This window comes from Lepisma saccharinum, chromosome 1 (genome assembly GCF_977018435.1).
Source record: "Lepisma saccharinum chromosome 1, izLepSacc3.1, whole genome shotgun sequence".
In the NCBI taxonomy this organism is placed as follows: domain Eukaryota; kingdom Metazoa; phylum Arthropoda; class Insecta; order Zygentoma; family Lepismatidae; genus Lepisma; species Lepisma saccharinum.
The window spans coordinates 115,842,327-115,864,903 of NC_139229.1; the positions used below are offsets into that span (position 1 = coordinate 115,842,327).

The window sequence follows — 22,577 nt, forward strand, 5'->3', positions numbered from 1 at the left end:
TGAATATATATATGAGGGGTTGTCTAAAAATTTGGGAGGGTGTAGCTAATCTACCCCTATGGTGTCAATTTGGAAGCGGTACATGTCCTTCATAAAAAGCTTCACACCTTGGTTAAACTAAAGAGCACAGTTCGCAAAGATAAATCCGCTGAACTTGTTTCGTCAACAAGGTAAGGAAAAAAAGCCACGGGCAGGTGATGAAAACCACAAACACGTGACACAAGCAGAACGATACCACGGCGGCAGGTGCTGGAGAGCAAACTTGATTTCCCATTCCTTCATTCCAAAGATCCTGTTCGAGTAGTGTGTAATCAGTGGACACGCAGCCGAGGTGAAGGCACTTGCGAAATTTATTCTCGTCTCCTTATCAAGTCTTTCCGAAAACGGCGCGGAGACGTTATTTCCGGAGGAGACAACGGAAAAACCGATAATGAATTGACACTTGTGACTTTATTCCCGCCAAAAAAAGGAGAAAATTAACGCGCGGGCTTTGCGTGTTGCCGCTGCACTTCCCCCTTTCCCCTAATATTGATTTTATCGTTCGTCCATTCGGAAAAGAGCCGTACCGAAGATACCCGGGCTCAACAGGTGGTTTCGAAACAGGTGTGATAAATCGGTGACACAAACTTTTTTTCCGGGCCAACTTGGTTCAACGGATTGTAATTCCTCGGGCAGAAGCGCAATAATTGACAATCCTGGTAACTGCGTCAAAGAGCCCAAAGAAAGCTAGCCCCAAAGTGTCTTAGCTGCCTTCTGGGGAGGGAGAAAGGTCATCGTGCCGCTGTGGTTTCCTAATTGCTTGATCATGGTGCTTCCTCTACCGACAAGACAAAATACAAATATACTTTCAGTAAAGTTTCCTAGCGAATGAATATAATGCCCCAAATGCATATTGATGATTACAAGCTCATGTGTTTGGTACTAGAGCTTCAATAGGAGAATACCATATCCAAACCGGATATTTATATACAACTAAGATTGGAGCCCCGTTGGTCCAGTTGAGAAGGAGAGACTCCGGTTCGAACACGAGGCACATTTTTGTGTTTCGGATTCCCCTAGTCTTTCATGGATGAAAGAATACAAACACTGCACGCAAGTTCACTTATGCAATTATAGGAAAAGTGGGCCTGGAAAAAGTTCGGTTATGCCAACGTCTGAAATATGGCCAGTGATTGAACCCACGACTTAAACCCACTCCGTGGGAAGTTCAGTTTCACTTTTCTGCCTTTTCTACTTCTGCAGTGGTGGTGAAGTTTCGTTTGAAACGACTGCCAGAATGGTTGGAAGTATTTTTTTGAACTCGCTGTCAACTTATGTTGCCGAGACTCCATTTACGTCATTACTTTTCATATCTGCACACGCGCGCACACACACACACACAAACATTAAAAGTCTATACTTACAAGCAATTATGTGCCACTTGGAAATAAAGATGAATCGCAAGTAACATTCGCATAGAATGTTGACACATTTTGACAACGGTTTCAATTATTAGTCCCCATCAAAAGTACTGCTTGTGTCACGTGTTTGTGGTTTTCATCATAAGAGTATCCGAGTGAACAAGGAAAGGGTAGAACCTTATATGATGAAAAAATGTCAAATTCGACGGGGGTCGGTCATTCTGTTATTTATCAAACAAGTGTCCTAAAGAGGTAATAAATGCTACATGCTTTCTTTTTTTGTTTCCTTGTCAGCTTTAATTATTTTCGGCTCTTTTCTACCTCTCTATGACAATCGCGGCGACGAGACAGACTGGGATGATTCGAACCTAGGGTAGCTGGTGCGTTACTCTAACCACTCTGCCACGGAGGCTGGTTGATGCATTTTTGTAAGGTTTGCATTACTTCTACCTCTCTGTGTGTACGTATGCGCACGTTCCGGAAATCTACCCAACGTTAGCAACTCGCTGCGTTGCTTCTAAAGACACACGCGCACATAGGAAAAACCCAATCCAGTCCCTTTATTTAGCACGCCAATTTATTGATAGCAAGGAAATCATAAAGCTGGCAGGCGTCCATCGAGATAGAGGGTGGCCTGCTGTGCTGGCGTTTCAGAAGACGGGCGTGAGTTTTGCGAAAGGAAAAAAGAGCAGGGAGTGACAGGGGGATACACGGCGAGCAATGTTCTATCTTTAGACGCAAAACAAAGACAATTAAAATTGGACCTACTTAACTCTTATTCAACTACCACAAGAACAGCACACATCTCGAGTTGTTGCTGTCAAAGCCTTTCAACGGCTGGAACAGGCTTCTCAAGATGATCTATTGTATGGAAGTAACCAAATCCCAGAGAGTGAAGTTTGAAGGAGTTCTCTTTCGCTGTGCAGTGTGTCTCGAGTTTTGAAGGCAATTTTTAAAGCGCACACAAATGCAATTAAAATTTTGGGAATACAATGAAATTGGTAACAAATTGACACTGATTTTGAATTTTATATTTTTCCCAGACAAGGCTTTTTCCATTGTAAGCGTGTTTTATGTAAATTCATCATTGAAAATAAATGTGGATGTCTTGGCAATTAACTCACTCACTCACTCACTCACTCACTCTCACTCTCTCTCTCTCTCTCTCTTACATTCACCACACATGGTGGAAAGTGCTCCATCCTCGCTAAGATTGAAGATGGTAGGTATTACCTTTAAAGTAGTACTCTTCATTTCAGAGTAGAAGTACGGTTTTTACCGCCTGAATTCTCACTGCGATAGTGGCAGAAACAACTAACGGACAAAAGTGGTTGAACGAGTGTACTTTGAAGGCGATGCAATGACATTATGCATTATTAATAAGTACGAAAGACTAAACAAACACAATTAGCTAAAAAATGATTTAAAGGTTTTTTTAAAAAAAATAATGAACATATTTCCGTATGCTCTGCCCACTACCATATCCAAGAATTTCTATGTGAGTGGTAGGGATATTTTCATTTTGTTAGTACTATTTTCTAATCTTCTAATGGATATTGTCTTTGGGGACGCCACTGCCTCAAAATCTGAAACCCAGGGCCGGATTAACCTATGGGCAACTGGGGCAATTTCCCCGGGGCCCCCACCAAAAGGAAGCTGTGAAGGGCCTCCACCAAAAAAAAAAAAAAAAAAGATTTTAACCAGCTGGCTATGCTTGTGAAAAATTACATTAGAAGTTGTATTTAAAAAAAAAAAACTTCAACATTGTCGTATGTCTACACTCTTCTGGGTCTAATGGATATTTCCACTTCGACGAAAACGTTTTAAATCCCTTAATTTTACGGATAATCACACAAAAATTAGATGTGCAAAATATCTCGGCGATATTTGTTTTGGTTCTAGAGAAACACGCCTTCGAACACCGCTAAAATTCACCTCCTACGTCACTTATTTGAAAACGTCCTCTGCACAGACTAGACTGGCCTGACGTTGTCACTTAGATATGCGTGCAGGCATGGTTTTTGCTCGTCCCATAAACCTACCATGGGTCTCGAAAGCGAGAGCAAAAAAATCATTTGTTATTGTATAAAACAAGCATCTTATAACTTCCAGTGCAACAATGTGTGCTCCATTTCTTGGAGATGAATTATGCTCTAACAGTATAGTAGTAATTACTATAACTCAGCCACTCGGTAGAGGGTTTTCCCATTAGGGTGACAAAGCAAAACTGGTAACACATGAACAGCCTTGATCATTGCTAATATATAGGTTGGTTCTGACTGGCAAGAACTTATTGTTACAATAATTTTTTTTCTGGAATTAGGATTATTTTCGTCATAATATTTTCTTCGCAAATTTTAAAATAACAATGTTTAGAACAGTCTGGTTTACAAGCCAATTTCTGCAATATAAGAGGTGGTACGGTATAAAAAGGTACGCGGAGTTTTTAAATTTCCTGCAGTAAACGACAGTTTTCTAAAGTTAATATATACAGGGTGACAATTAATGAACTATCTGAAATAAAACCGTCATAATTTCTGAACGGTTCGCGTGATGACGTCCAAACTGCGTGGCTGGCCACAGGCCATGATGGGAATTCGTATGCGCATGCGCACGCAACGTGTTGATGTCTGCCATTTGCAAGTGAAAATGTCACGGTACAGCGTGCAGGAGCGTATATCACTTGTGAAGGCCTATTATGCGAGCAATAACAGTCCGATTGCGGCGCAAAGGAAGTTTGCGACCGAGTACAAATTAAAGACAACCGGTCCAAGTGTGGAGGAGTATTTTTGGGACCGCATTCTGGCTCTGGGATACCCAGAGGCCACTGGAAGGGGACTCGCTTGGCCGCCATATTCCCCGGATCTGAACACATGTGACTCATTTTTGTGGGGCTATGTTAAGGACAAGGTGTACAGAAATAACCCCAAAACCATTGCCGAGCTGAAAACTGCCATTCAGGAGGTCATCGACAGCATCGATGTTTCGACACTTCAGCGCGTCATGTAGAACTTTGCTGTTCGTCTACGCCACGTCATCGCCAGAGATGGCAGACATATCGAACATGTCATAACCTAAATCCGAATGTCTGTAGTGCCGTTTACATGTGCAATACAGTTTGTGTACTACGTGGTTTGTCACTAATTTCCGTTTTATTTCATATAGTTCATTAATTGTTACCCTGTATATTCCAACTGTATGTATTTATTATACTTTTCCGTCGCTTTTCCGTTACTTCGTTTAACCGCAACGATGAGAACGCAAGGTTAATTTAATATGTATTTTCTCTACCGTCACATTTTTTACACTTTTGGCTAATCGCGACAATGAAGATGAATGAATGACTACAAGCAGTATTCGAAGTGGGGATGCAGAAGAAGCCCCCCCCCCACACATACACACTACCAGCACAATCTAAGTATCACCCAACCTATCCACGATACGAGACGAAACTTTTGGTCTGTCCCGTCTCATTTCGAAAACATTCGCTTGTCCCGTCTCCTTTTGAGATGAAACGGGAAAAATCCCTCAACGTTACAATTTCCACTTCAATAAAAGGACATTGACAAAGGAACAGTCATGCCCAGGTCGAGAGTCAAACCTGGAACATGCGACTTCCTGAGATAAATCGTGAATTTTGTGTATAATAATTACAATGCCAGTTCATTAGTGGTAATTCTGAATCGGCGTGTTTGTTTTGTACATATAAGCAGTATAATATCTAGTTTTTGAGGGCTCGTAGCGTTGAAACGAGGAGTCAAATAAACAAACAAAAAAATCATTAAGATTTTTTTGTCTTTATAATCTCTATGCTCTGTGAAAGTTTGTACGATAACCCTTTGCATACGTTGTAAATTCTATATTTTTTTCGAGACTTGAGACGAGAACGAGCACTGCCCCCCCGAAACAGAGGCGAGAACGAGACGGATGTTTATAAATGTAGACGAGACTGTCAACGAGACATTTACAAATAAATAAACACGAGACAAACATTTACAACTCTCGTCTCGATAGGATCCCTAGTGGTGATGTTGTGAACCAACCGATTAATGCGTTCCGGTAAAGAGTTAAGAAGGTTTTTTTTCGCAGTACAAAATTCAAAATGTATCGTACCATTTCAGTACGGGATATAATGTTATACACAATATTTCCTAGTAATAATTATACATAAACTAAGTGTTGATATGTACTGTGCAACCAGTGGCGGCGATGGGATTCCAAATCTAGGGCGGCATGATGCCAAAACTAGGGGGGGGGGGGCAAGGACGGTTTACTTTCCCTTGGTAAATAAGATTTAGCATATTGCGGAGCAAGAGTGGCAAAAAGTGTTGGGGGAACTGGCCCCTCGCCCCCCTAATGGCCGTCATTGTGTGCAACTGATGTAATCTTGTATTTTCTCTTGTCTTCACAAAAATATTTGTTCATAATTTGCGTAACAGAAATGAAACACAAACTGGAATTGCTTTATGGAAAATTCTTATTTTGAACTACATAGTTAACGGTAAATTTCGATAAATAAGTTTAAAATATATTTTTGAATATTTGGCCAGTAACCAATTTTACAAGCAGTATTTTTTGCATGACCTGAAAACACGCACGCAGCAAAACAATTCCATTTATTTTGCACGTGAGCAACTGGGATACGAGGGCCACTATTTATATTTTGAGCCTTGGCAACACTGATTGAAGTTAGGCGCGATTTGACGTTTGCACGGAATCGTCTGGCATTATTGACCATAACGTACTTCAAATGTTTTGTCAATAGCTTCATTTGTGTTGTTTATGTTGCCTTGGAGATTGCGCGACAACAATAAAATGGAATTAACTCGTGAACATTTTCGTGCGATGATTTTTTACGATTTTCGACGTGGATTATCAAGACAAGAGTGCATCGATCAACTTACTTCCACATTTGGCGATGAAGCCCCATCCTTTGCCACTGTGGAACGCTGGTATAACGAATTTAATCGTGGCCGCCATTCGCTCACCGACGAGATTCGCGAAGGTCGTCCAAAATCAGCTGTTGTTCAAGAAAACATTGATGCTGTGCAAAACCTAATACTGCAAGATCGTCATGTGACATACTGTGAGATTGAGGCAACCATAGGCATTAGTTCCACCAGCATATATAAAATATTACATGATCATTTAGCTGTGAGAAAGGTATGTTCTCGTTGGATCCCACACAATTTGACAAAAACTCAAAAAGACGCTTGCGTCAATTGGTGCAAACAAATACTCAATAAATACAATCGTGGTGCTTCAAAAGACGTATATAAGATTGTAACAGGTGACGAATCATGGATATATGCATATGAGCCGGAACGTAAACAGCAGTCGACTGTATGGGTGTTTCAAGATGAACCCAATCCAACAAAAGTTGTTTGCGCTCGAAGCACATCCAAACAAATGGTCGCCTGTTTTTTCGGGAAAACTGGTCATGTGGCAACTGTGCCTTTAGAGGAACGTAGAACGGTCAACTCTGAATGGTACACAACAATTTGTTTGCCAGAGGTCTTCGGTCAAATACGGAAAACAAACAAACGCCGTCGGATCATTCTTCATCAATACAAAGCCAGCTGTCACACATCTCGTCTAACAACCGACTTTATGAACAGTCAAAAAATCGAATTGATGGGTTATCCACCGTACAGTCCTGATTTGGCACCCAATGACTTCTTCTTGTTCCCGAATGTCAAGAATAAATTGCGTGGACAACGATTTTGGTCGGCGGAAGACGCCGTTGATGCGTTCAAAAACCATATTATGGAGGTGTCTCAAGAAGATTGGAAAAACTGCTTTGACAAATGGTTCGAACGAATGCAAAAGTGTATTGACCATAAAGGCAGTTTTCAATGCCAAATTCCTGTTTTTTCATTGTTAGGCTCAAAATATAAATAGTGACCCTCGTAGAAGTATGATAATTACAAAGCATAGCTTTCTCTTCCACTATCGCTCCTTCTTCCATTATTTAAATCTGTACAGATTTGTAGAACTGCTGCACACGTTGGCTCTCCGCCGTGGCTACCCCCCAGTAAACTGGACTAGCCTCGCAACTTTGGAAGTCTCGTTTTTGCCTTAAACTGAACGCAGAGAAACGCGAGAACGTGCAGGGATCATTTTTCCAGAATGTAGTTTTTAAAATTGCTGTAAAAAAATGAGTGGAAATGTGCATTGTAGCACAGCTCTCAGTCGATCTGTTTGTAGGTATCTGAAGCTCAGTATTGATTTGGCTGTGCTGTGGAAATAAGGCACACTTATTCAAACAATCAATTCTCAGATACGATTAAGATAATAAATAATCCTTCGAAGTACATAACTTTCTTTCGTTAATAACATCGTTTTAGAACTGTGAGTTTTTCTAAGGGAAAAAATTGTGGATATACTAGCGCTTTCTCAAAAAGGAAATTAGTGAAAAACAGGCTTCGTTCTGCCATGGGACAAGATCGCTTATCCAATCTTTGTTTATTGAACATGACGTCTTCGTGAATTGGATTTCGATGATATAGAAGATGCATTTTCGGCGAAAAAGGCAAGAAAAGTGTTTCTACTATAAGTGTTAAGCCCTTGAAAATTGGGTCCTCCCCGATGGCGCAGTGGTAGCGTCGTGGCCTTGTAATCAAGGGGTCCCGGATTCGATACCCAGTGGAGGCAGTGGAGTGGAGGTTCGGATCCTACTTTAAACTGTAGGCCCAGTCCCGATTAGCCTTGCTTTGCATAAAGTAGACTTAAAACATTAAATCAACCAACCAATCTTTGGGGATTTTCTTGAAGAAAGTGTAGTTACTACAATTTCCACACCGAACCTGTCGGTAATTGTCCAGTAGATGGACCGTGCATATGTAGTGACATATTTACTTTTAATTGTAAATAATATCATTTATAATAAATTATGTACGTAAGTACAGTCTACTGCTCAGTTTTCTGTTTCCGTCTGAACCCCCTTAGTATTTACCATATATTGTAGTTACGGTGTTCACTCTTCATAATATACTGTAGACAGTTAGACGCAGAATTTTACTGCTGTTATAGCGCTACAATTTTCGTCCTGTAACTTTATTTTACTGCGCTATTCTCCCTGCAAACCTATCTGCGATATGTTCGATTGTCAATTACTACTGATTCTAAAATCAGGTCTACCATCTCAACTGCTGAAAATTGGTGGTTAATATATTGAGCTAATAAAGCTCCTAGTAAAAAATAATAAAAAAATGGGGGGTCCCCACAAAACAATTTGCCCAGGGACTTCCACAAACCTTGATACTGCCCTGCTGAAGCCGATAATAGAATGTGTTCCCTGACTTGTGATAACTGTCCATATTCAGAACTGTGTCCGACGAGTTCTGATACATGATTAAATTTAAACCACTGATCCTTCAGCACCGACATAATTAATTTATAGATAAGAATTTAGTTTGTATAAATGCTCCATCTAAAAAGTAAAATACTTCTCATACAGAATTTTCCTTTAAACGATTTCAACAGTAACAAGTTGTCAGCTGGAACAGTTGAAATTTATAGTTAAAAATAAATATCAAGAGCTACACGTATAAATAAAACGCCAGTATATACGGTATTTACTTTCATCATAATAAATTTGATATCTTTGCATTATACTCAAATACTTTTGAACTGATATGAATTGGATCTAGAAATTTACGAGAGAAATTCGGGACAATTTAAACAATTTGGATGGTTTCTGAGCAGAGGGTCGTTCACTTCCTACACGGTAAAGACGTAATCGCTTGCTATCAATATCTGCGATATGATACCGACCCAAGCACGCAAATGCAGAGTCCGGTCTGAATTCCCACGGTGATAAGCTAGCGGTGTTTCACCGCCGTGTGTTCGTTTTCCGCTATGGGAGCAGCGAGCCACCCACCCACTCTCAAGTCAGATGCGGCTGAGGCACGAACCGGTACGCTGCGAAACGAGAGAATTTGTAATTTCCACTTTTTCCCCTTTCTGAACCGAGTTGGGGAGGACCATTAAATGCTTTTCCATAAAGGTCTAAAGGGAGAGATAGGCAAGGGTTCGATCCACGATGGAATCCCCAAATTTTCGGTGCTAACCAGGATTGTCGTCCCGGTGGCTGAGCACGTTGGATGGTCGACTCACGTTCTCGCTGTCGAAGGTTCCGGAGTCGAGTTCTGGTCTGGCCAGATATATATCTGTTCGAATCTCTCATCATCATCATTCATACTCGTCGTTGCGATTGGTCTAAAAAAGATTGATTGATTGATCTGCTTTGTTTTAGTTCGCTTTTTGTGCCACTTTTGGCTAATTTGCAAATACGGGGATGAGTGATAACATGGTGAAATTGATGAATGGACACTCACAAACATCCATGCCGAGGATTCGAACCAGGGACCCCTGGCGTCGTAGCGCGATATGCTAACCACTCAGCCTAAAAAAGAGAGAACTCAACGCAAAATAACGAATAAAAAAACTAACCAAACATCGAGAGAACAATTCGGAAGTTATTTTCGTCAAGAATGTAAATTGTGTGCATGACCTGTTCTTAACTATTGTTTACTCTTTGGGAGGGGGAGGGAGTGGAGAATTACCGGAAATAGCAGTGAAAATTCCTATTTAAGTATTGTATACAAACAAACATACCCAGAACGGTTTATTTCATTCGACGAAATTCAATAATAGAGGTAGAAAAGTTCGAATAATATAGTCCCGATTAAATGACACTCAAGAACATCGTCCATGGCCAGGCTGGGATTCGAACCCGGAACCCCCTGGCGCCGTATCGCGCTCTGCTAACCACTCCGTCACGGAGGTCGGGGACTGCATGAAATAAAAACTCACAGAAAACATATGCCCAGGACAAGAATCGGTGGCGAGAAAAAGTCTGTATTCTCCCCTATGTCGAATTTCCCGTACCTTTTCCTTCAATATCACAGTTTAGCGCACTAAAAAGTAAAACGTGGAATTTAAATTGAAGAGAAAACTTGAGAAAGAACACAACGTGAAGGCGTTGCTTATTGAAACGAAAACACTTTCCTGTTCGTTGTGCTTTCCGAACACCGCTCCATCCTTTCTAGATATACATATCCGAAATATAATATGAAAGAAGGCAGGCTGTTTACCAGACCAGCCCCGACTCGTTACAAAAGTTCATATGAACGGGACACGGGAATCCAGATGTCGCCACCGCGCCGCAGCAAGAGTCGAGATTTCTGCAGCACATCCCGGAAAATCGACACTGGAGCGTCGAAAATTCGAAGCGCTTCGGCTCGCTCGTGTAGAAAGCACACGGCCTTGTTCAGGCTGCATGAAGCGCCGGGCATTCTACGAGAAATGGCTTTATTTTCTGGCCGCCAGAGCAGTCAGAGCTGCGAACGGGGAGGTGGAAATCTGTAGAAATGGGTAAACAAAAGGGCTCCCCATGTATATACTACTTCGAATCTCGCGAATATGAAAAACAATACCGGTGTTATCAACAGAAACTAAGCTTAGGAGATACCCACCGTTTCGCGCGCTAAGAAAAACTAAATCCCTTACAATTTTGCTGTTTTGGGAGGGAAAAGAGCACAGTGGGCAATAAAATAGGGGTTTAACAGCATTTGCAATATACGTATATAAGGGGAGGGGGAGAGACCGACAAATATCTGGCGCGCCAAGTTTTCACAATTAAATTCGACTTTCTTAGTTCAAACGTTATTCACTTTTCTTTCAGAATCTTTAAATCTGACAGAAAACATATACACAAGAAGTTATTTTAAAAAGTGGAGAAAAATTGATGACAAACAAAAATATGGTACTTAACTTCTACTTAAAAAATTGGGAGCGTGGTATCGCATGGCCAATATTTTCAAACAAAAACTGGTATTTTCCTCTAGTATTTACAGTGTTTATAGATTCTGACAGTGTAATACAAACATCACATTTAATATAAGTAGTAGTATCGCCTTGGATATTGGCGAACTTTAGCTCGACTCTTGCAAAGGCTTCTACAGTGTATCCAGAACAAGTACTTTTCTTAGGCGACAGGGAGCCTTATATGGAGTAGATGTCAAAATTTCACTCTGATCTCCACATCTTATTTCGACAGGTGAATTTTGGGCCCACACTGTTAAGAGAAGTTGATATTGTCTGCAGTGAGACTTGAAATGTTGCACATTTGGAAAGATTATTGTCCGGTACCACCTTCATACTACATGTCGGATTACGCAGATGAAAATACCAGAGACTTGGGTTCAAATTTCGCTTAACATTGGATGAAGTTCTGTGGATATTCCCTCATTTACGCCGGAATTAGAAAAAGGGTGGAGGGTTTATTTTTCTTTTCCAGCAAATAAATGTAAAGGGAGTGCAAGGACATGAATAATATATACATTTGCACTGAGAATATACGTGCAACATAAATGGTGGTAGTAGAAGTTTCTACGGCGACAAATGGCCGAAAAATCATTTTTGAGAGAAAGCGGTGATAAGATGTCAAAAGAAGAAAAAAACATGCGGCTAGAGTAAGTAAAGGTGCCTTTCCTTTGTTAACTATAAGAAAAATAAAACATGAGTGCACTTTCTATGTTAACTTAAAAAAACACCAGTTTTCTCTCTTACCTGTAGGCGTGGGCCTTCTTGGCGCATTGCTGAATGGAAAATACGGGGAGTCGGGTCCAAACGTCTCATTACTCGCACTATTGTAATTACTCGCGTACGTCTGAAAATGAAACAAATCATTAATTTCAAGAACATTTCTGTAAAGACAAGAATATAGCACACACACACATATAAACTCGCTTTAAAAAAATAATCTTAAGTACAAGAGGGAATATTTTACTTGCATAGCAGTAAAATTTGATCCAGAGAGTACATGAGAGAAGTATGTCATGAGTGTATACTCAATCTTATTCTGGTAATAAAAATATCTAACTGCCGAACAATATCAATTAGGTAGTAAAGTGTGAAAATCAAATGCATGTCTTTTCGAAAGCTGGGCCTGGTTATGTGGAAATGACCAGCCATGTGTTCTGATTTCCAGATTTTCTATAATGAAGGTCTTAGATCAGATTTTTAAGACTAGTCCGGTACATTTAGACTTACCCGGACAAAAATAACAACAAAACGAAACTAGTTCGGCACGCGTCCCTGAACGGATCCTGAATTTCACAAGATTCACTTTAGAAACTCGACCATCTTGATTTTGATGGCCACATTGGATTAATGCATCGACCATATCTCCCACACTGCTCAACAAATAAAATACACTTGATCTTCTTTTAAACCTTTTCATACACTATACGAATATAAAAAGTTAGGACTTTTTCTCTAAATGCAACCATTTTCTCATAATTTTAGAATAAAATAAAAAATAATTTTAGTTTCGTGAAAAAAAAGGTTCAAACAAAAGTTACTGGAAATTTTATAAACTTTACAATGATTAAGAATTGAGAACAAAAATGAGAAAAAAGGGGAGAAGTCTACATCTAATTATCGTAATTTTATAGATTTTTTGTTGTATTCTAATGATGAACGCCCGACATTGTTTCCCCTCAACGTAATATGTTAAAATTCGGATTTGTTTTTTGTTATTTAACGTCCCTTTTCTGCCACTTTGGGCTAATCACGACGATGAGTACGAGTGATGATATGAAGACACACAAAGAGCACACATGCCTGGCCTGGGATTCGAACCCGAGACCCCTGACGTCGAAGAGCGCTGTGATAACCAGTGCGTTAAGGAGATCGACTGTTCAAATTTGGTAAATGAGAATCCGAATTCCTTCTTACGCTAAATAAATCTCCTTTTCAGATTTCAAGACAAGTCTCGTCCTTATCTGCACATTAAAAAGGCCATCTTGAAAATCAAGGCAAGATCGAGATTTGATTCACTCGTCTTGGTATGATCGGAATTCTTCTAATTCAATTCATCATAACAGAGGCAGCGCATGTGAAGGTTGCAATTAACAAACTTTTGGATGTGTTACACCCTTTCCCATCTCTCTTTCTCTCTCTCTGGAGGTAGTTTATCAAAGAACTTCTCGTAACGCCATCAATGAAAAAGTGTTCCTTCGTAGTTGTCTTCTCATGTTTCACATTTTATATCTGCTACACGGTGGCCATTCATTCAAGTCACTCTTGCCTGCTTCTCCAAACACACCTCGTGTAAAGCTAACACTTCCGACACGGATAATGCATCACCCACAGGGTCTGGGGAAAGCTTTCCTCACCATGTAATTACATAAGGCTAGAAATATTAAAGTCAGTGAATGACCTCAACCTTTTCTGGAAAAAGACGGTCTTGGTCTACGATAGATTGAGGGTTGCTTTACGAACGAGTTCAAAATGAATGTTAACCGTATGACCAGAGGTGTTCATTTTGAGTCAACCTACCCTCACCCTCCGAGATCGCAGTCGCCCTCGCCCTCCACCGCCCTCACCCTCTGAGATCGCAGTTGCCTTCAGCCTCCACCGCCCTCAACCTCACAAGTTTTCCGGAGGGTGAGGCTGAGGTCTGCCCTCACGAGGGTCGCCCTCCGGAGGGTGAAAACCTCTGCTTATGACTAGGCTTCTTGTACTGGCTACCTGTAACATTTTTGCCGACTCTTCTAAATATATCAACCTGATTAACATAACCTGCCTGCATTTATTTATGTTATTCCTAGTTGCTCATTTTACGAAATATGAACGAGAACACTGCATGGTTCAAAACCAGACTTCAATAACATATAGTATGATTTACGCGTCAAAGCTGACTGTTAGTCGCCAGGTTTGCGTCGATAGCAAACCTTCATTTCTGTGCCTTTAGGACCACAAAATGAATAATATTAATATAATCTGGGTTTATTTAAAATACCACTATGTGTCTCCACCAGGTATTGAACTCGGGACCCCATAATTATCAGGCTATGACGTTGCCACTAAGTCATCGAGGAGACCCTAACCTTTAATCAAAACAAATACTGAACGTTGACACCTTGTGATCAGACTTCAATATTCGAACTAAACTGATTGCAGTTGTGAAGCTAGAGGTCTAGATCTTCCGTCCGAATCCAGGCTACGACATTCTTTATGGTTGCTCTCGGATGATTTTGGGGCAGCGACTGGGAAAAAGTGCAAGACAGGGACAGATGACAATCCTTCTGAAAAAACTCTACACCGCAAGGTAGAAGAGGACGGATTAAGTAAGTAAGTACATTTATTTACTCTCAACCACCATGAAGCTAGGAAGTGTAAATGATTGATCGTAAAGGGAATGTACATTATCCAATTAAGTGAGAACACTAAAAATTCCATGTTCCTGCATTAAAAAAAGATCCAAGATAACATGCAAAATGGCCAACATATTTTTGTAAAGATCAGAACTGCATAGTTTCTGAAAATGGGGACCTAATAGTTTGGTAAGCTAAGAATGACAGTCGTATTTTGCGATTTGCAACTGCTAATTTGCAACACTGGAGAACAAATAAAAAACAAAATACGCAGTAGTTCTTGTTAGGTATGAAATTGTGTTCTATGTCGACTGGCTTCCGTGATCATTCTGCATTATTCCTCTGCGATATTCAGGTGGCAAAACCTGTACTTGCGCTTTCTATGGAATGTGTCCTCTCTGGCAGTAAACATAGACAAGCCCGATTTCTCGCATTTCATAACTAAACATGCCACATCTGGTCTGGTTTTCCCCCTCATTCCAACAACAATATTAATGACAGTTAAACAATTCTCTGAAATCCTCAAACGACAAACCAGTTATAATCTGTCACTCCATCCAATTGACTTCAAAGGAAATACTAAAGGGAGCATTTTACTATTCCAGAGGTGGAGCCCGCAGCAACCCTTTAGCAAGTATTACATGTCTGTACTATTGGCGTGTATAAGCATTTTACATGATGTAATACATTTCAAGTAATGCTAAGGCCTCATATTTCACTGAAGGGATTCATTCACCCATCATCCGGAGGGCTCAAAAAATCAACCAATGCCACTTATTCATGGTTTGTACATTTGTTGATGGATAAACTTATGCAGGTATCAGTTCCAAGTTGGAAACAAGCAGTTTCACGTGAGGCCCTTCTCGTAAATTATTCTTAGAGTAATAGTTTGGAAGCGCCTGCGAAAAGTATATCCTCAGAATTTCTACCTCCAGGTTAACACTGAACTTGAAATTGATGACCAATTACGATGAAGTGGAAGAGAAACATGTGGAAAGATTATGTTTTTTTCTGGTATTTGAACTCGAAATCTCTATTTGGCACCTTACTTCCTCGAAATTGTTATAGTTTGTAAGAAATTTAATTTTTATTCAGATTCATGGCCACATTTTTGTGCCGGTTACATCAGACAATACAGGCGCTTGTCTTATTAATTGTATTCGCTAGATAATGTTAATAGTGGACTGGCGCAAACAATTTAAAATAAATACAAAAAGAGAAATTATTTATTTCATGGTCCTGAAATACTTATACAAAATACTTATTCCGGAAAGGTCGGGTGCAACTTAAACAAAATATTTCAACATAGCTATACAAATGTACTTCACACTGTGCTGGCAAGTTGTTTGGAGCAGCCACCGTAAGCGATTAGTAATCGGAAAGCCCAAATTTCGGTTCCTTGTAAAGATTATGTAATTGAAATCCTGTTCCAGGAGTTGTTAATGCATACAGCAAATGCTCATCGATAGATTTGGTTCATTTTAATTCGCTTTTCTGAAACATTTGCTGAAGGGACATTCACAAACAGCCATGGCCAAGCCTGGATTCGAACCCGGGACCTCTGGCGTCGTAGCGCGCTGTGCTAACCACTCTGCACGGAGGCAAATGCTTAACAAGTCATCATGCTTTGTTAACTCACATGGTATATTTGAACAAGATTATCCAACAATTAATTATATTATAGGTGTAATGTTAAGAAGCTCCGTCTGACCGAATGGTAAGCGCGCTCATGCCTTTGGTGTGAGCGGTTCTGGGTTCGATCCCCGCGAGAAGCTCCAAAATGTCTGTGTTAAGCCAGCATCGTGAGGATAATTGGGGAACTACCTGAAAGCAATAATGGTGGTTGCCCGTCTCGAAAGTCAGAAAACAGCGACAATGCGACGACCACGCGTCATACCGGAAAAAAAGTTTCCGGGCCTTGACCCTAAAAGGGCTGTCTCAAAGAGACATTTCAACGTTACTCTTGGAGTCTCAGAGATATTTTTAACTTATGCCACAAAATTTAATACTCGATTACTATAAATCTTTAATAAATTCAATATTTAATCGAATATACTCCCTCTGTCCCATAATTATAGTCCGGTATGCCAAAATGGTAGTACAGGAATGACAGACGAAGAGGCAGATGGAAAGCACAATTTGTACTGATCCTTGAGTAATAAAGTTGTATGACTCATTCCCGTGTTTCATGTTCTTCTTCTGTATACACCAATGTCACAGTTTCAATATCGGGCAATTATTATGAGACAACAAACAACGGTGTACCGGACAATAATTATGGGACAGAGGGAGTACATAAAAAATATGGCATTTGATTCAAGTTTGTAGTATTATGAATTTTACGAGATGAGTGTAAAATGATCTCCGATGATGATAAGGATAGCGTGGACATACGCCATATGAATGCTTTCTTTCAAAAATAATTTAAATTCAAACACAAAATTGCAAAATAAATTGAATAAAATTCAATTAATTATACCCGATTTTTCAGGGATCCACAACATTGTAGTTCTTTCTAGATAATTTGATGTCATAACATTCTAAAAGCGTTGTAAAGTGTGTCTCACGATGCAATAACAATGCTCACCCAGGGCTTTCTTAGCCCTTCTTCCTTATTGCTTTGCAAAACTACAAGATGAGAGACTTAAAGAGACAACAATAAAAAGCACCCATTGTTGTGAAGGGATCGAGCTAAAAGAGAAATGAACGTAACGGGCTCTTGCAACAGTAATTTCTTATCGCCAATCCACAACATATTTCTAATGGGCATTTGGGGTAGTTATCACGACAATTTTCATGAAAAACGATTTCAAGTTCACTGACCTGCATCAGTGAGCCACCTGCTCAAGCCCTGCTTCATTAGCATGCACGTCGCATCTCCACAACAAAATGAGCACTAGTCACAAGTTAATTATTTCAAAGTGGGCCTATCCTCTTCATCTTCGCCTATTAGCGGCAATGAGCTCTGACGCGAACTCGTTTTTCTGTTGTCTTGCTCAAATAAATATATGTATTAACTTACGCTTGCACAGTGAGCACATGCATTGTCGATGAAAGCAGATATTTCAAACCACGTGTTTTATGTAGTCAATCCATGCGACACAGTGGTTTGTCCACAACAACGATCTGGTGTGTAGCGAATAGAAAAAATTCACGATAACCTAGAACTTTTCGCTTGTCTTGTTAAATACATAATTACTCGAATCCAGATTTAAGATAGCCTACTAAAAACTATTAAGCAGGCACGGGGGAGACACTAAAAGTTTCGTAAAAGATACAATAATAGGTATTATATTAAAAACCAAAGTACAGGGTGGCTCAATAAGTCACTTAACACCCTCAGTACAAGGCCACTGCGGCATGGAATTTGAAATTGGCGATGACCAATCGTTATCTGGCCAAGGGGGAACCACATTGACGCCACCCACACGGTCGGCGGCCATCTTGAATTCAACTTCAGAATTTTAAATGGGAAGGGGGTCGTGCGACATATCAAAATTGGCTAGAATTTCACGAGAAATGCAATGAACTTCCTTATGAACATAAACATTAGCCTTGTCACTGTGAAGGACTTTTAATTCAATGGAAGCGTCACACTGTAAATTGTTCGCGACAACCATTCATAATGCACAGCTCTTCATGGATGTATCCGATTAAAATAATGTGCAATGGCATGCGAACGTCTCTCCATAGACGTCACTTTGATCTCGATGCATTACCGAAGCGCTAAACAAATTTTAAGGCATTTTTCTAACACCTCGAAAAGGAGCAAATTGGTACAAGAATTCAGTCATAACTTTTTACTGGTTAAAGATACGTCGAAAAAACCTTCACCATTGCATTTCTCGTGAAAGTCTAGCCCATTTTGATATGTCGCACGACCCCCTTCCCATTTAAAATTCTGAAGTTGAATTCAAGATGGCGGACATCAAGATGGCCGCCGACCGTGTGGGTGGCGTCAATGTGGTTCCCCCTTGGCCAGATAACAATTGGTCATCGCCAATTTCAAATTCCATGCCGCAGTGGCCTTGTACTGAGGGTGTTAAGTGACTTATTGAGCCACCCTGTACAATAGACATTAACAACGCATAAAATTTTAAAAATTCCAAATAAAAAAGCTCCATAACATTAACAACTGTACTTTCGCAATATAAACAGAAGATTGTGTAACTTTTGCATTAACACAAAGAAACAGTATTATATTCTCTCGTTTTGCAACAATTTATCAGAACACATTTCAATTGAGTAATTTCTACAGCGCTATAAAATGTGTCCACTTGTCCTTTAAAACCTAACATATCTAGGAATGGTATCGAGAAAACCAAATCAGACCCTTAGACCACACCAAGCTTGTTGTATATTTGAAAAATTTACCTAAACAAAATGTACTTTACTATGTGACTATGGAAGCACATTTTAAGTACACTTTATACTCAGATAGGCAAATCTGGACTGGATGTACAGTTTACAGCGGGATCGGAACCACAGTGCTACATATCTTTACAGGAGAAAATTTTAAACTTTCAAATTTGCTAGAATCCTAAATACATACAGGTCTCTTCAGATTAATTTTTACGTTCCACGGCTAGAGAACTTAAATAATAATTCTATATTATGGTTGTATATAAGGAGAAATTCCCACATCTGGTTTCTCCATCGTCCTCCAGTTGCTAATTTTTTACTTTGGGGGACGGAGCTATATATATAATTCATATAACATCCCTGTTTTAATAGATGGAATTTGATCCGCATGCAAATTTTTTAAACACCAATTAAATTTTTTCCTGGCGGTACACCGTACCGGCACCTTTTTATAGATAATTATTTATGAGCATACCACATGTTTTCAATAGTTTTTACGATGAACTCAAGAACAAACCACCTTGGAAGAGAACCGGAACCTTTCTTTCTTAGAAAAAAAACTGATTATAAGTACACAAAATTTCACCTTTAAAACTCGGATTGTTTCAGATATACCGATAACTGATACGGACAGATAGATACGATCTCGCGCAAGGGTATTTTCTTTAGTTCTTTAAAACAAAAGTGGTAAAAAAAAGCCCAACACTCAATCTTTTTGATTAAGGAACCACTGAATACCTACAATGAATGATCACGTGACACGTGTTAGAAAGATGCACAAGCACGCAGCCAGCGTGTGTCATTCCACCCCCACTCTCGCTGGACCTTCTGAACTCCTTGAGAAGCTGTACATACATCACGTTGCATAATCGCGACCGGACAGCTTGGCCCTGATACCGTAACTGAAATCTATCGATTTGCGTAGGTGATGCTCTTTCCTAGCGGGTCACTCGGCGGACCCAAACTTTCCCCAACTTGCTGCAGCGTCCCTCGTCACGAGGAGAAGCGCCGGACAATCCAGTTAGGAAAAATATTGCCGCTCGTAGAAGCCAATTGGCCAATCGGAGGCCCGGTAATTGCCGATTACTGCTGATGGATTACAGGTCGGACCAAGTTGAAATTGGAAGAGTCACCGAACCCTTGGGGACGCGCGATGGTCCACTGAGTTTTCGGAAGAGAAAGTGAACCGAAGGAAGAAACGCTCTTGGATAGGGGGCGGGGGGAGGGGGGCCGGTCTTCCTTCCTGCTTCTGTCCACTGGACCCGAAAATTTCATTTGCCAAATTCCGGAGAATTTTCCACTTCGATAGAATTAGCCTCGCCGAAAGGAATATTCATGGCAATGCATACCAACGGCAAATAGGCTCTTCAACGTACACTTCCAAATGGAAATGGATGACTAGATAAATAAATATATTTATGAAAAATGTGTACCTAGGTAGCCTATATCTTCTATGTAATTAACCTTTCAGAGCGATTAGAGAACATCCAAACGAATAACTCCATTAAATAACATTTTGGTGGTTGAGGTCTCGTTACAAGCACTCTAAATAGTATTTTTTATATATATATATAAAGTATGTACCACGCGCCACAGATTCAGGATTGCCATTAACATTTATTTTTAGTCATAAAACATACTAAACAGATAGCACGCTGTGCCAGCAGAGACGTCTTCAGAGTAAAATCGCTGGGGTTCTATCAAATCATGCATGTAACACCATACACACACACACATGGTCAACCGTATTTAATGCTTTCCCATTAAAGAAAATCTAGTAACTTTTGTTTAAAGATGTTCATACCGTAGAGGGCAGGTCTTGCTTAGCTGTTTCCACAGACTGTGAGTAAGGTACTAAATATGATTTCTTCCGGTTAAAATATACACGTCGGTGACAACCATGCTGTACCATTTTGTACACAGAGAATAAAATTGCCATTTTGCCGAGGATTCGTAGTGTTGAAACCGGGAAACCTCAACGAGGAAAAAATGTTAAGAAAAAGTTGTTCGCCTTTTATCATATACACGCTGCAATAATTTAGTGGTGTTGTACCTTGTGCATTAGAATGGGTGACAAACAAATTACAAGGTTTTCGCTCATTTCTACGTATTTTCAAGTGTTGCCCACGAGACGAGACGAGACGAGACTTTGGTCTGTCTCGACCCGTCTCGTGAAAATGCTGTCTCGTCTCGTGTCTCGTCTCGAAAATATTCGTTTGTCCCGTCTCGTGTCCCGTCTCGAAGGGTTCTGTCCCGTCTCGTCTCGTCTCGTTTTGTCTCGTCTCGTCTCGTAAAAGTGATCCGGGATATCATGCCAACAAAAGTCAAAAGTAGCAGAAACACAAAATATTTTTCCGGAAAGTGGGATAAAGCTCCAAATATTTAACCAACTGCGTGGTTAGAATAAATAAGGTTCGTTAATCATGAGGACATTAATATTAAACATGCAGTTTCTTGGTTACTGATTGTTAGGTATCTTATGAAATCTACCTTGTGTTTTTTCTCGCTTCCATACAACTGTCTATCCTTTTGAAATGTTTTTCCCTAGACTATCTTTCTATCTGAATGTTGAAGTTTCGTGCACTATGAAAATTTACCTTTTTTCTTTAAATTCTAAATTATTATTATTATTACATGAAATGTTACAAAGACTGTACAAGAATAGTAATATAACAGCACGAATATTAGCTAATATCTAGCTTCCGTGTAGTTAAGTACGCCAAAATTTGCATAAAAACAGCTGTGCTGGCAAGGAAATTAATGACAAAAAAGGTGATTAATTGAATATTTGCTGAATAACAAAAAAGGATGTTAAATCCAGTTGACGAAAAAAAGTTCCTAATTAATATTTCTGTACATAAATCTTCATTGATACTGTCATGCAAAGCCGTATGGTCGCAATAGAATCCTTGTTCGGCAGGAATAAGTAACCCTCGATTATGCTAAACAAATATATTTTTTGTTAAGATGAGCAAGACCCCAGGCGGATGGAAGAAGCCGTTCCTGCAAAAGTGTCTGTTTCACGAAGCGAAAAAACGTGACAAAACCACCACGTATGGAAGGCAAACCTGCATTTATTTTATATCGCACATTTTCAGATCCGTGTCTCCTGAAGTTATAAAAATCCAAACTTCAATGACTTTTTAGACATGCTATAGTTGAAAAAAAAAGTTTAGATGCACCAGAAGTGCATAATTATCAGATTATGCATATAACGTGTTACTGGAATCAACTTATTTGTGTAAATTGGATGCCTCCCCGATGGCGTAGTAATAACGCCGAGGTCTTGTAATCAAGGGTCTTCGCGTTCGATACCCAATGGAGGCACAAAGTGGACCGGATCGCACTTTAAACTGAAGGTCGAACTGAATTCTCGTTTTATCTGAACTTTTAAAAAAACGTGCAAAATACAACCACCCTTTCTCATGTATGTGTCAAATAATCCCACTCTGTCTCAGAAAACCTCTTCCTACGATCAAATGTCGGAAACAACTCTCAAGTCTCAACAATTATAAATGTATGCTTAAATTTCCTATGATTTATACAAACAGTAGCACATATTATGTACTTTGGTGCAACACTGTCAACAGCTAATGTTACTTTACTCGTCCTAATGAATTTACTTCCAACCAGTGACGGGGCGCCAGGG

At 39.9% G+C, this 22,577-nt stretch overlaps 1 protein-coding gene across 14 annotated transcripts in view; it reads right to left on the reverse strand.

The window, feature by feature from the left end:
* da (transcription factor daughterless) overlaps positions 1-22,577 on the reverse strand; it is a 338,039-nt gene that overhangs the window by 249,662 nt on the left and 65,800 nt on the right. For all 14 annotated transcript variants that reach the window (XM_083137037.1, XM_083137007.1, XM_083137022.1 and 11 more), the window contains exon 3: positions 11,976-12,075. In XM_083137037.1, coding sequence (XP_082993163.1) covers positions 11,976-12,075 — 100 coding nt within the window. The remainder of the gene's footprint in view (positions 1-11,975; positions 12,076-22,577) is intronic.